We start from the raw sequence: 14806 nt of genomic DNA on the forward strand, positions 1-14806 counted from the left end.
TTTTAAATATATTAATTACATTTAATTAAACAAAAAATATTAGCCAAATAATTAAAAATTTAATTTATTTATAGTTGTAGAATTTATAATATTATAAAGAAACATAATATTATAAGTATGAGCTATATCAGATACATTGACTTCTATTATCATTTGTGAAATAATTCAAGTACTTTTATTTTTTTATTTAGTAAATTTATATTATTATATTATATGATAAAAAAAATTTCTTAGTATCACTTTCAAAGATTCAAAAGCATACTAAAGTTTCAAATTATGTCAATGAGAATATTAATCTAAGTTATTTCATATAGTTATGTACATTTTGTCTAATTAAATTACATATATAATTAGTTTATTTAAATTCATAATGAATATAATAAATATTTTAGATTTCGAGAAAAAGTGCGGGTAACGTGAAACGATCGAAAGAAGAAATTGCTGCTGATCCTGAAGAAGAGGATGAATTCGGCTATACAACCCGTAAACATACGTTTCCTATGTTTAACTATAATTGTATATAATCTATCTATTAACGCATATATTTTTTTTATAGATAAAGTAAAGAAAAAGTATGGAAATTTGAAAAAACCAGTATTTTTGGTAAAATTAGAAAAAGATCGTCGCGGCTTAGGTATATCATTAGCTGGCCATAAGGATAGAAATAAAATGGCTGTTTTTATATGTGGTCTTAATCCAAGTGGAGTTGCTTTTAAAAATGGAGAGATTCAAGTTGGAGATGAATTATTAGAGGTATGTTGAATGCCAATCAATCCAAATCTATTTTCTATTTTTAATAATAATTTCTTATTTAGGTAATACTTCATGAATAAATAAAATAAATACTGTTTAGTTACTTCATTGAATATTAAATAAGCTTACTTTATGGATGTATTTCAGGTAAATGGAACTGTATTTCAAGGAAGGTGTCACCTGAATGCTTCTTCAATGATTAAAGGAATGGCTGCCACTACATTCAAACTCGTCGTCGTTCGGTAAATTTCATCACGATCACACACTATTTCTTAAAAAGAATGAAAAAAGACAAATATGCCGAACACAACATTACTGTATCGAGGTTTTTTAGTTTTACACAATGGCTGTGCGTTTCAACATCACTATGAACAAAGTAAAGGTTTTCGGGTTCTTCAATTTTCAAATGTATGATATACCAAGTCGACCTTGGCCTTGCGTCATATAACAAAACACAAGAGCAATGAATGCGCTTTCTCGCATTTGTCAACAATAATACATATATACGTTCATTTAGCGTGAAATACGTTATGAGAATACTTAACGTTGGCTATAACTATGTACAACTCGTATCGTATTGTTCGTTCGATTATCACAAAATTTACCTCTTGCAGTAATACCAAACGGCATCGTAATAAGTTAAGGAAGTTTTTTCTAGCAACTTTTTAAAAAAATTATATGGGTAGAACATGCTTTAAATAGTATTTATTAACTTTATTATTTCCTGTCTGCGGCAACTTGTGTTTCTCTTATTGATATATAATTTATAACGTAATAAAGGAAATATAAATGAGGCTTTTATATAAATTAATTTATATTAGAGAAATGCATAAGTAGCTCATTGTACGTATTCTATAAAATTTATTCTAATATTTATTAAATTAGCATTGATTAACAAGTCTATAAATTAAATATTCAGTAATATTAATATAAATTACGTATAAAATGCAAAGAATTTATTTCTATTAAACAAATTTTATATATTATTTTTATTAATGTTATACTAACATTCAAATAAATTTGATTTGTTTAATTGTTTTATTACACTGCAAAAAACTACATTTTTGTAGATAATTTTATATTTTCTAACAAAAAATTAAAAATATTATCAAATAAATATTAGGAGACCATCAGGTATAGAGAATTGCGCCGTTAAGCAAGTTTTGCAATTTCCCACAGCATTGGCCGGTGAAGTGAGTAAATTTATATTATTTTGCTTTGATTAAATAAACACTTTTAATATTTAAAATATATTGATATTATTTATGCAGGACTACAGTCAATTTAAGGGTGTTAGAACACTTCCGATAAAAAAGGTAATATACATTATCTATATTTGGAAGTTATTTATTAATACTATTTTTAAAAATATAAACAAACAGAACCACCCATTACATTATTCTATTTATATTATATAGGGAACATATGGCTTAGGAATAATGATAATAGAAGGAAAGCACGCAGAAGTTGGTCAAGGAATCTTTGTTTCTGATATTCAAGTAGGAAGTGCCGCAGAACAAGTAAGAATAATTTATATACGGTAATTCTTATTAACCAAGCATTAAATGATTTTTATCAATCATTAATTTTTATGTAATAAATATATTGCTCAAGATATAATTCTTTATTAAAATTTAAGATATTTTATAGATTAACTTTTTTTTGATAAAATATTTTCATGTCCTTTACTTGTCTGTTATTATTCTGAATTATTTGAATGCTTCAAATATATTGGTTTATAAATATAACTTACAGAATGGAATTATGCTTATCACACAATTTATAACGTTTTCCATTATTTCCAATGTCTTTGCTTTTCACGATCGGTGAATTTGTTATAAACAAAAAAAATATATAGTTTTTTTTTTATTTTAGGAATGTATTTATATTTTGGAATTAATAAAATAATTTACTTTTCAGGCTGGCTTAAATGTAGGAGACATGATTTTATCAGTAAATTCGGATACAGTAATGGGAGCCACTTATGAAGAAGTAATTGATAATAAATTAAAAATTTACTTTGTACTATATTTATGCCAAACGATACAATTCATCTATATAGAAATTCATAAACCTATAAATATAATTTTTAAATGAGGACACTGTATTTATTAATATTTTTTTAAAAACGAATGATAAAAATTCATGATTTAATTCAGGCTTGGATATAGTATTTCATATTTTATTATTATTATTATTATTATTATTATTATTATTACTATTATTATTATTATTATTATTATTATTATTATTATTATTATTATTATTATTATGATTATTATTATACGTTGTTATTATTGTATCTTCTGTACTACAGGCAACTTCTCTACTTAAAAAAAGCGAGGGTGTTGTCACTTTGACAGTATGTAATCCTAATCAGAGTAAAGTGGCTGAGGAAGAAGAGCGAAAAGCTAGAGGAGAACCTGTAGAACTTTCCAAAGGTAATGAATTATGTATGTCTATCTATTGCTGAAGTATTTTTAAAAATTATTGTTATTATAAAAAGTGAAAAATTTTACATAATATTTTACATATACGTAACAAATTATCATACTGTTTAGAAGTAGGAAAGGAACCAGAAAAACCAAAAGAGCCTGAAGCGCCTGCCGATCCTAAAGATTGTAAAATAAATAATAATAAAGATACAACTATTGAATTTGCAAAGGATAAAGATAAGCCCATTGGTTTTACGGTCGTTGGAGGGAATGATACACCTCTTGTAAGTTTACTGAATTATGTTATGTAATATATACTATCTAATATCATTTACAATTGAATATTTTTTCCAATTATTTTTTAATTGAATTTAAATTTAAAAAATAGATTGTTTCATATGGATAATTAAATAACATTCAAATTTTTTTAGAACAAGACAAGAATATCAGTTGTTTAATTATAGATTATGTATGTTTAATAAAATATAAGATAATATTAATATCTCAAAACATGTTATATATATTTTAATATTTTAATAAATGTTTATATATTACAAATTATGTTTCACTATACAGATAATCAAATTTAAATAAAACTTATGATTTAAAAATGTTTTTGCCTTTACATTAAATAAAAATGTAACTCTAAATCATTTTACAAAACAATTACAAAAAACATTAACGGGGAAATAATTATATTCGTATTTAAAAGATTTACTATTGTAAATATAAATTATTACATTGGATATGCTTTTTACTTTATAGAATGGGGTGTTCGTTCTGGATGTATTTCCAGATGGAGCAGCAGGCAAAGACGGTCGACTTCAACCTGGTGATCGTATTGTTGATATTAATAAAGAAAGTTTTAAATCGATGGAACAAGACAAGGCATATCAAACTGTTTTAAGAATTATTCAAGGACCCGTAAGTACTTATTTACGAAACTAATTTACCTGCTATTCAATTGCATTAAGATGAAATATTTTTCTTCATTTTTTTTTTTTTTTTTTTTTAATTTCAAGATAATAATGATAGTACATCGTGATGAGAAAGCGGTCGAGGAGTTTGAAATAGAGCTTACGAAGAAGTCCGGAAAAGGATCTGGTCTTTGTTTGATTGGATATAAAAGTGGTAAAGGCGCTTATGTATCTGAAGTGGTAAGATATGAGTTTTCTTAAATTTTCTTGTTTATGTTTTCTTAAAATAAAGTGTGTTCTACATAATATTTCCAATAAAGTAACAAAATTATAGTTTCTTTTCATTTTAGTAACTTTCACATGAAAGCTAAATATAATGCATATAATAATGTCAGGTTTTAAATACAGTGAACAAATAACGGTATTAGAGTAGCAATAAACATTTTAACAAAATTCCAATCAATCTTATTATACATTTCGAATTATTTTAGATTTTAAACTAATGGTCTATTTTCAAATTAATAATTGTATATTACTTCAATATTTATTTGTGCGTGTGGTTAATTATATTTAGACTTAAAATATTCAGATTGTGTCGGTCAGTACTTATATGTAATACAGGTAAATTCATACTTACGCTGAATAACATCTCATTACGCGTCATCAATTTTGACTAGGTTTACGTTTACGTATGTGGTACATCTAATTCCGATGGTCATTATCATTTCGTCTATATTGTTTTTCGTCTATATTGTATCTTCTATCTTGATAAAAATTTTAAACATAATTATACCATTTAACAGTTAAATTAAAAATATCGTCATCGTTAGAATTATGCAGTTAAATGAATTTATGTCTTATTTGCTAATTTTATTATTTTATTCGAATTTGAAAAATTATGTGATTATTTGGCGTAAAACATGTTATTTTTTAATAAACAACTACTTAATTTTCAAACGAAAAATATAGAATCGAAAAGTAATCGTTTCCTAATATTACAGATCAAATATTTTCCAAGTTTTTTTAGTACATCGGAGTTGTAAAAGCTTTTCTAAATGTCTATTCTTTATATAATTAATCTAATATATCTATAGATTTATATACTAAAAGCAATTTTCACCTACATTATTAGCTAGATGGTAGGTATATAAAATTCCAAGAAGTTAAATTGAAGAATTTTAACGAAAGTTCATGAAACATTGAGAGACAATCGCAGTAATAAAGCTACGCATTAGTGACCTCGAGAGAGAACGTGATTGTGGCTAAAAAATGTATTTGCAGGTGGCTGGCGGCAGCGCTGCGGAAAGCGGAAAAATCGTGAAGGGCGACCGAATCGTGGCCGTCGGTGGGCAGGAGCTGCGCGAGGCCCCAGTCGAGGATATTGCACTTCACGTGAAAGTCTCCAATCCTGTGCAGCTCAAGCTGGCCAGATACAAGTCCAAGTGACAGGTGAGTTCGTGGCTGCGCGAGAGCGGTTTCCCACAGGTGGGGAATTTTCCCGCGGCATGCGAAGCGGGAGCCGCGACGTACCAAAAGAGCCGCCGTCATTTATGTAAGGAGCGCATAAATCGGGCCTCTGTCTATCGTAAATGGCACAATCGTTATGCGTGATTGGATCGGGGCTTTGGATTTTTTCACCGTTCCTTTCAGCATCACTCTATTATCTTGTTATTGACATGGAAACCGAATGTTGAGACGGTTTTCTTTTTATGGCGGTATTATGTGTTATAATAAACAATTGTGACGATAACTTAACGAGGAAGTTTACATATCTTGGGTTTTTGTGTTAAAAATAACTATGAGATTTCGACACTAAATATAACGTTATTCTGAAAATACACTTCAAGAAGCGCACTTTACCGAACTCCAAATGAAATAGTCAGAATACACAATATATTCGGTTCAAAAATGAACTTTCATTTAAATAATTGTCGAGTATCCTTACTTTTTCTATAAATGTAACTTCTATTACTTTAAGTGCTCTGCAATTTATGCTATGAAATCTTTATATACAAAAATGTATGAAAAAAAATTTAATACGTAGTTATTCATTTTATAAACATGTAGGGATATTTTTATAGGCTAATAACTGCATTGGTCTAATTATTCAATACACAGATTTATTTAAGAAAAATGATTTAATTACATTATTTTCGTATTAAGCGATGTAAAATTTTTAAATACAATATTGTTATTATTGAGCGAATTATCTATTAATCTAAAGATTTGAAATAATAGCTATATATAATTATTTAAATAATTTTAAATAGAATTAAGTTTCATAATGATATAATACAATTTATAAGATTCAGTCAGATTTTGAAAATATGATAATTAATCGCCGATTTACAATGTTTTCTATAATAACGTTATTAAACAATTTAAACTTTTTAAATTTGTCTTTTATTTAAATAACAAGAAAAATAAAAAGACCAATTTCATGTATTGAAAAATAGGTATTTGTATAACTGTTTTATAAAGTCTTATATAAAATGTTTACGTCATAATATATTATCATGAATTATAACAATCACTGGTTTGATTGAGCCTCGCTACCTTTTCGTAATATACATAAGACAATAGAAAATTTTGAACATTATATTAATAAAACATTATATTTAATTAATATATAATAAATTATATTCTTCAGGATTTATTAATAAATTTCATTAGGATTTGTTAGAGTTATATATTTATAAATGTCCTGTATGTTATAGTAATTATTATATTATATATATTGTAATATATATTATATAACTTTTAAAAATTAAATTTTTCAAACGAATATTAGTTTCAATTCAATTGCATTACTCCTGAAAATAAATTTTAGAAGTAACTTACTCATACAAAGTTATTAATTTGAAATACAAGTATAAGATTATTTATATAAAATTAATTTACTCAAAATAATTTTCATGGAGTTTTTAATAGATTAGAAATGTTTGTTGTATTTTTCAATTTGCTTTTAAGTAAATAGTTTCACTGTAAATAACTTTTGATGATTTCAAAGAACATAAATATATTATCCCTACATATTCCAAAAATAAAGAAGAAAAATTTTATTCAATTAACTTAGCCGATTATGGATTTTGAAAATTCTATACATAAGTTACGCAGTCACCTATAAAAATTTATCTGTATCGTTTATCTTATGAATTATAAATCATTAAAGTTTTTTAATAATCTTTACCAAAAATTGGGACAAAAATTTAAAACTTATGTTCGAATTCTCTGTATCTCTGTCAAATGTCAATAATCCATGCATCATTAATAAATGAAAAATGAATTACTTAATTAAATTTTTTTCATTCAATATTATGATATTTTCACAATTAACGATAATTTAAAATTATTATAACTTTTAAAATAACCGAAATACTCAAAAAATAGAACAATTATAATAAAAAAACAAGGTAATTATTTAAAATATAAATGAAAAAGAAAATACAAAAATATTAAAAGATTTTCATATCACTAATAACAATTAAAAACATATAATATTATTATTATTAGAAATAAATGTATAAAATTTATTTTCATTTAAGATTCCGATATATCTAATAATCTACTACATATTAATATTCTTGTTTTAAAAATAAAGTAAAACAATTACGGAACTAATTCAATACTTGAAACTCACAATGTATTAATTTCCAAACTTGCATAGTACCGACACTAATGTAAGATTTTTAAAAAGTCTGTTTTTTTCAACTGGAACCGGCATTGCCATTACTTTTTAACATATCTGAATCATTGCAGTGATTTTGTATGTACGTGCAACGGTGAAACTTCACCTACCATCACAAACGTAAGCGCATTCTTAATCCACCTGCACTCCCATTGTTAGCGCTAATCGTCGCCCTGCGCCCCGCTTTCTAACGAGGATTCGACTAATTATGAATTTGCATAAAGCCCCTGTGCACCCGAGTAAACTACTATTCCCTAGATCGCAAACAAGCCTCCTTACTCCTTACATTACACGAGCACTTATGCAAATAAAATTACAAACATTTAAAAAATTCTCTTTTGAAACGGATTTTTATATTTAAATACTATTTCTTCTATATTTTTCTATATTTTATATATTTTTATAAATTTTTTATATATTTTTATATATTTTATATATATTTTATAGATTTTTATATTCAAATACATTCTTAATTTATCCATTTTTTTTTTTTTTTTTTTTTTTTTTTTTTAATATTTTTCTCTTTTATTTCAACTTTTATCTATATTACTATTTTTTATAATTTATTCTATTTATTATTTTTCCTTATTCTATATCTATACTAACTGACATCGTCTGACAAAAGGCTTCCATTCAACTCTAGAGATATACGTAGAATAGAAACATGTACGTGAATTCGGCAATTAAGATATTCCCCATAAAATTTGCTAGATAATCTAAAATCACAATAGTGAAGAATATTATAATAAATAGACTTATTTTATTTATTTATTACGATTTATTTTATTTATAAAAAAATCGATAGTCAGCTTAAAGTTTAGTAATCAATTATTTAAGAGTGATTTTTATATAATAAGTATAATAATTTTAAATATTCTATTTCGTAAATAATAAAAAATATTTATTGATTTATTGAAATAATAACAATACGAATAATAGTAATGATGATGATGATTATATATCTATTGTAATATACACATTGCTTCGTGAATTTTTAATAAAATGCATATCTCGATAGAATAATCTGATCATTTATTAAATTGAACATGACTTTAAATAATTTTATAATAATTAAAAAACTTATTAATTGACTATTCATTAATTTATAGGGTTCTGCAGGCGGAACTCAAAGGCAGCATACCATTCCACGAATCATGGCATTAGCTGCATAACATTAATACCAGTCACTCTAGTGTAATACTGTATATAAATCTATTAAATAGAATATAATAATATTTTGAAATCAAATCAAAGTATGAAGGTAATGAAAAAAGTTGTAATAGTTATAACATATGTTTTGCAAAGTGCAGGATGAATTAACTATTTTTCCAGTACTTTCAACTATATAGAGTAAACAAGTTGAGTGAGAAAAACCAAAAAAGTGTCTCAGATATCTATAGGATTTTAGTCCTTGTTAAAAGCCGTTAAAGTTATTAAAGTTATTCATTATAAATGCAAATATAATTATTAACTAGAACCATTGTACATGTAGAAATATATTGAAAAAGAACGGTATATTAATAATTTGCCCATCTATGATTATGATTAATAAAACTGAATACTGCACATTCTATTTAATCGGAAATGACTGAATTCTGGTGGTCCGTAATGTAATATAGAAAATCTATAATGTAAACATCTTTACAATTTATAGTGATAAATTCATTTAAAAAATAATCTACTAATATAATACATTAAATAAATTTATTCACAGATGTTACACCTAAAACATTAAAATCAATAAAGTTTTTAATGCAACAATATGGCTTATAGTAAAATTATATAAATAAAAGTGATTATAGCTACTATAATTAAAAAAAAAATTAAATACGTGCACATATTCTAAAATATTTATAAATGTGCTATTTGTTATTTACTAGATTTATTTACATTGCAAAGAAAACAATTAAAATTAATGTAAATGATAAAATGGAAATTATACAATATCGTTCATAAAAGTTTAAAATTAATTTCGATTTTATTGAAACAATAAATTCAGAAGATTCAGAAACCATTAGAAAATATAATAATTATAATAAAAAATTGTCGAATATGTATATGAAATTACAAAGTTTATAAAAGTTAATCGAATAGTAGTTTAACGAAAGAACCTAAGAAAAAATCATCTTAGCTTTTGACTTTACATACATTTCATAAATATTTTAAATAATATATATAGTATAGTATACTTGTTACATTTTCTACAATAATTACAATGACGATTATAAAAGTGTATGTTAATTATATTTAAAAATTATTTATTACTAAATTAAAAGAAAAATTATACATAGTGAATAACGATAATTGAACACAATAGAAAATCCAATGAAAAGTTTGCATTTAAAATAGATATACATTCCACAAAAATACACTGAGAACTATTATGATTCTTACATATTGTAATAATACAGGGGACCAAATTCATTTATTATTTTAAATTGTATGATCCATTAAAATAATCATATTTCGTCATATATGATATTTGTAATTATTTCGTAATCATGGAAAATTGATAAACAAAATTTTCATTTAAAAAGAAAATACATTATCAAAAATTCTATAAGCTTATTCTCAGTGTAGAAAAAATTACATATGAATAAAATAAAAGGTAAAAATTCAATTTTACAATTAAAATCATTAAATGCACGATACTTTTCTATTAATTTTGACCTTATGGATTTCATGAAAATTTCCAATTTGATGTTAAAAATCATTTATAGATTGAACTGTTGATTTCTGAAAGAATATAAAGCAATCGATTGGACAGGATATAAAAGTATAGAAAGAGAAGTTGCAATAGTGAGCAAAGAACCGACTGCCTAGTTTTTAGTAGAGATAGATAGCTTTATGGTCAGTCAGAACTCCTCGACAACATGTACCGTAAATATTCTGTAATTACTTTATTGTTGGAAGATCGTGGCCACACATCCAAATAATATAGAAAGCATTGAAATCTAAAGTTATTAATCATGAAAAATTTACTGATATATTATCACGAGATTACTGACAATTTTACAACTGATTTTATCCATTATATTTTGATTAATATAATTTTTCTAATTAATCATTCATTTTAATTGACAATAGATTTCGCATTTAAAATTTTTTAAAAATAAAATTATAGTAATTGTAAAGATTATATTTATCAAAGAATTTTATTTTAAGGATTTTTTTAATTGATAGATCACATGATGTAAATTGTAAAAGAATTCTTTGTAATTGATTTAAAATGTTTGTTTTAGGTACATAAATTTGTGAATATTGTACAATTGAATAAAAAAAAATAAGTAATAAAATTATCTTAAAGAAAGAAAGAATAAAATGACTATTATAAATCTTATATAAACATTGGTAATATGTATATATTGTAATTTCTTTCATCTGCACATGATGAGTATAGTAATTATAAAATAAAAGGCAATAATTAGTTGCCAAAGTAATCTTTACATAGACAAATTATTATATAAATTTCATATTGCTAAATTGAACATATAAAATTTTTAATTACTACATGTATGTAACGAATAATAATTGTAATTGATGATTGTAGATTTAACAAACCGTATGAATATTTATATTTCATGAATATTACTGAGCAAACATGAAAAAAAAAGAAAATCCTTTCGAAATCAATAAATATCACATGTAAAAATATTATATGCGTTTGCAAACATTTTCTAATTTGAGTCAGCGTGAGATGTTATTAGATTATATTGTAGATGTAAAATTAGCAAGCAAAACTGACATGCTGCATAATTAAGATACATATATAGATTTGAGAAATAGAACCACTGCATCGATATAAATTCATGCATCGTGCAAAGTATATCAAATTCACAAAAAGTAACCTTAGTTTACCAATAATAATGAAAAGAATTGTAATACAAATAATTTAAAATCATATACTACCACGTGATGAGGCTCCACTTGTAATAGAAATATTAGAATAGATTGAAATTCAATCCGAAGGCAAAATGTTCTTTTTTGCGATTAGCTACTATTTATTAATATAATAAAATCCTAGATTATTAAACATTAACTGTTACCGTATGTGCCGTTGACTATATTGAAGAAATAAATAACAAAATAGGCACGGAGGATTAACATCGATACGAGAAATTACAAATGATGACTCCAGCTGTACACATATTGAACATCTGAACTGCAAATTATAATGAAGAAAAAGAATAAGAAATGAGAAATTAAATAACAGCTTAATGTCTTTAATATGTATTTTAAATACCCTATATCGATTTTATCTTTTACAGTTTAAATGTATGCTTCTTGAATGTTTATTACAATAGCGAGATCGATGAAATCAAAGCTGAAATAAAAACTTAACACTTTCTCTATAATATATTTTTTTCGGTTTATACATATAGAATATAAGTCAACATAAGATTACTATCTTAATCACATTCAATTCAATTATATCAATTTTATGAACTTATAATTAATTTCGTCACATTTTCAAAAATACATTACTAAGAACACAATATAAATAAACACGCATTAACTGCAGTTGTTTTATTTTCTTTCTGTAATATCAAATTAGATCTTAAACCAAATGTATTTAAGATATACATATACATATTATTTTATATTATTTGTATGATATCTTCTGATGACCGTTCAATTAAAAATAACAATTTAAAGAATAGAAAAAGAATAAAATGTGTAAAATAAAATGTGGAAAGTGTAGAATTAAGTCAAAAGCTAACAACTGACTTCAGACTATACACGATCTTTCCTGTTTTATCCGAAAAGTACCCTCTTAAGTTCAATTTAATCACAATAATTATTCTCCAGTTTAAAATAGACATTTATTGAAATATTCGCGAGTTCAAATCGATAATAATCATGTGTACTGCTTTTACCACTTCACAAGTACACTTCAACATTATTCAATGGCGCATATGTTGTTGTCTGTCTTTTATCCATAATGAAGAGATACTTAATAAGAATTCATGATACTATTTGATACGTTCGTAGAATTCATAATATATAGGGCATTTTTTCAATTTAATTGAAGGACGTATAAAAATTCAGGTCAACCATCTTACGAGATAAAACGAGATAATATAAAGTTAATAATAAGATAAAATATATTTATGAATGTACTATGCATACATCTAATATTCAAGCATTATATAATTAGATTTGAAATTGATTATTTAGATATTTAGATTGATATTTACATAAATTTGTATTTTATAAACATTATTTATTTATATTGCCTTGAATATTTGTTGTCAACAGTAGTATATTGTGAATATTTGATTTGCAAGAACGTGAATACCCTATCAAGAATATAGCTTTTGTTCATTTGTATCACTATTTGAATGTATTTTATATTTCATTCGCGTTAAGTCATTCGTTGTATTTAAAAAAATAAGTATATTTAATTATCATTGGTGATACTCGTTTAGCAGTAAAATTTACAAATTATAACGTATTAAGTTATGCAAAAATTTATCCGAAAATCTAATTGCGAATAAGGTATCGTTGAATCAATATGACAAGTAAAAAGATTTTTGTAGATCATCGACACTTTGGCTTTGTGAAATCTAGTTAATAAAAAACAAAAACTTATATATCTGTAACACATTGTTTGCTTCCCTGCAATATATTATTAATCTTTACATAAAAATAATTGTTGCCCTTCTTAATTATAATGCATAAAGAATTTTCATTTAATCCTTAGAATAAGAATAAAATCTTATTATATATATAATTATGGATTTTCTTTTTTATAAATTCGATATTTTCGTACTTTTGTAAAATTATAATTGACTAAAGATTTTATTGAAAAATAGTGCTAATGTAATTAATACATTTTTCAATCAATGCTCAAGATAATTCTGCGTACAACCCAGATTTTATTCTTTGTCGTTCAGTAATGACTTTCTTATTATTGATTTATCTTTAGAGAAACTCAATGACCCGCTTCACAATTGCACTTAAAGAACATCGAATTATTATTTAACTATTGCAAAATTTACTTCAGAAATCTTACCGATATTATAGTCGAAAATTGTCAGTTTTTACTGACCAATTTTCTAGAAAGTCATAATAATACAAAATCTGATCTAACACTCTGATGAATTCATACGTCACATTGCATTATGATTGGTTTAAAAAATCATTTACCAATTCAAATAAAGCAATTCAAACAATATCCAGTTATATAATATAACATAATTTAAATTTTCATTTCTTTAAAAGACAGTTTTCCAGCTATTTACGCATTGAATTTATTTAATTTTCATGAGTTCCATAGGTTCTACGTAAATGTGAGGTTGAATGTGCAATATATGTATACTGTAGTAATGAAATTAGCTTCGAAACAATTATTTTCATGTAACTTGGTTTTAAATCATGTAACAGAAATTTCTACTTCTTACTTTGAATTATGGTAGAAAATTCTTTATAAATCTGAATATTGAAACATTATTTAAATGGACGAAAATTAGTTATGATTTATATATTTAGTTTTTACATTCGTTAAATTATTAATAAATAATATCTATACATTTGTTTCGAAATCTAAGTAAAAATTTTATATACTATTCTTCCTTTTAAAAGCATTAAACAACTCAGTTAAGGCTGGATTTTAATATATTGCATATTTATAGTACGACAAAAAGGTATACAAAATAAAGTAACATATATTATGGAAAATGTGTGAATGTATTGAGATATAAATAAAAAAAGCATCCTGCCATATATTTAAAAAAATTAATATACGTAGTCATATCCTGTATTTAACTTTCTAATACATTTTATGTCAAAAATTATAATTTGAATTATTTTAAATTCTAAAAATTTAATTAAAATATTATAACGATCTTATTAAAAATATCTTTATAAATAATAAAATTGATGCAAGATACTAATTTTATTTAAGAATAAATATTTATAACTTCTATTTAATGTAATATTTTGAAAAAAATTTTAACTATTAAAATAGTGATTATTTAGACTTTTGAAATTTCACGAATTTAAGATTATAA

The 14806-nt window shown here is 24.2% G+C and overlaps 1 protein-coding gene across 1 annotated transcript in view; it reads left to right on the forward strand.

Annotated features, from left to right (window-relative positions):
* Nucleotides 1-8979, forward strand: part of LOC105367624 (uncharacterized) — a 127616-nt gene extending 118637 nt beyond the window's left edge. The window contains exons 33-45 of the mRNA XM_011506392.1: nt 393-483; nt 557-753; nt 901-995; nt 1877-1946; nt 2025-2069; nt 2172-2273; nt 2674-2745; nt 3071-3194; nt 3315-3472; nt 3954-4112; nt 4211-4345; nt 5387-5554; nt 8903-8979. Of these exons, the coding sequence (XP_011504694.1) occupies nt 393-483; nt 557-753; nt 901-995; nt 1877-1946; nt 2025-2069; nt 2172-2273; nt 2674-2745; nt 3071-3194; nt 3315-3472; nt 3954-4112; nt 4211-4345; nt 5387-5551 (1413 nt within the window). The 3' untranslated portion in view covers nt 5552-5554; nt 8903-8979. The remainder of the gene's footprint in view (nt 1-392; nt 484-556; nt 754-900; nt 996-1876; nt 1947-2024; nt 2070-2171; nt 2274-2673; nt 2746-3070; nt 3195-3314; nt 3473-3953; nt 4113-4210; nt 4346-5386; nt 5555-8902) is intronic.
* Nucleotides 8980-14806: the final 5827 nt, after the last annotated feature.

The sequence above is a fragment of the Ceratosolen solmsi genome, unplaced genomic scaffold (genome assembly GCF_000503995.2).
Source record: "Ceratosolen solmsi marchali unplaced genomic scaffold, CerSol_1.0 scaffold7, whole genome shotgun sequence".
Lineage (NCBI taxonomy): Eukaryota > Metazoa > Arthropoda > Insecta > Hymenoptera > Agaonidae > Ceratosolen > Ceratosolen solmsi.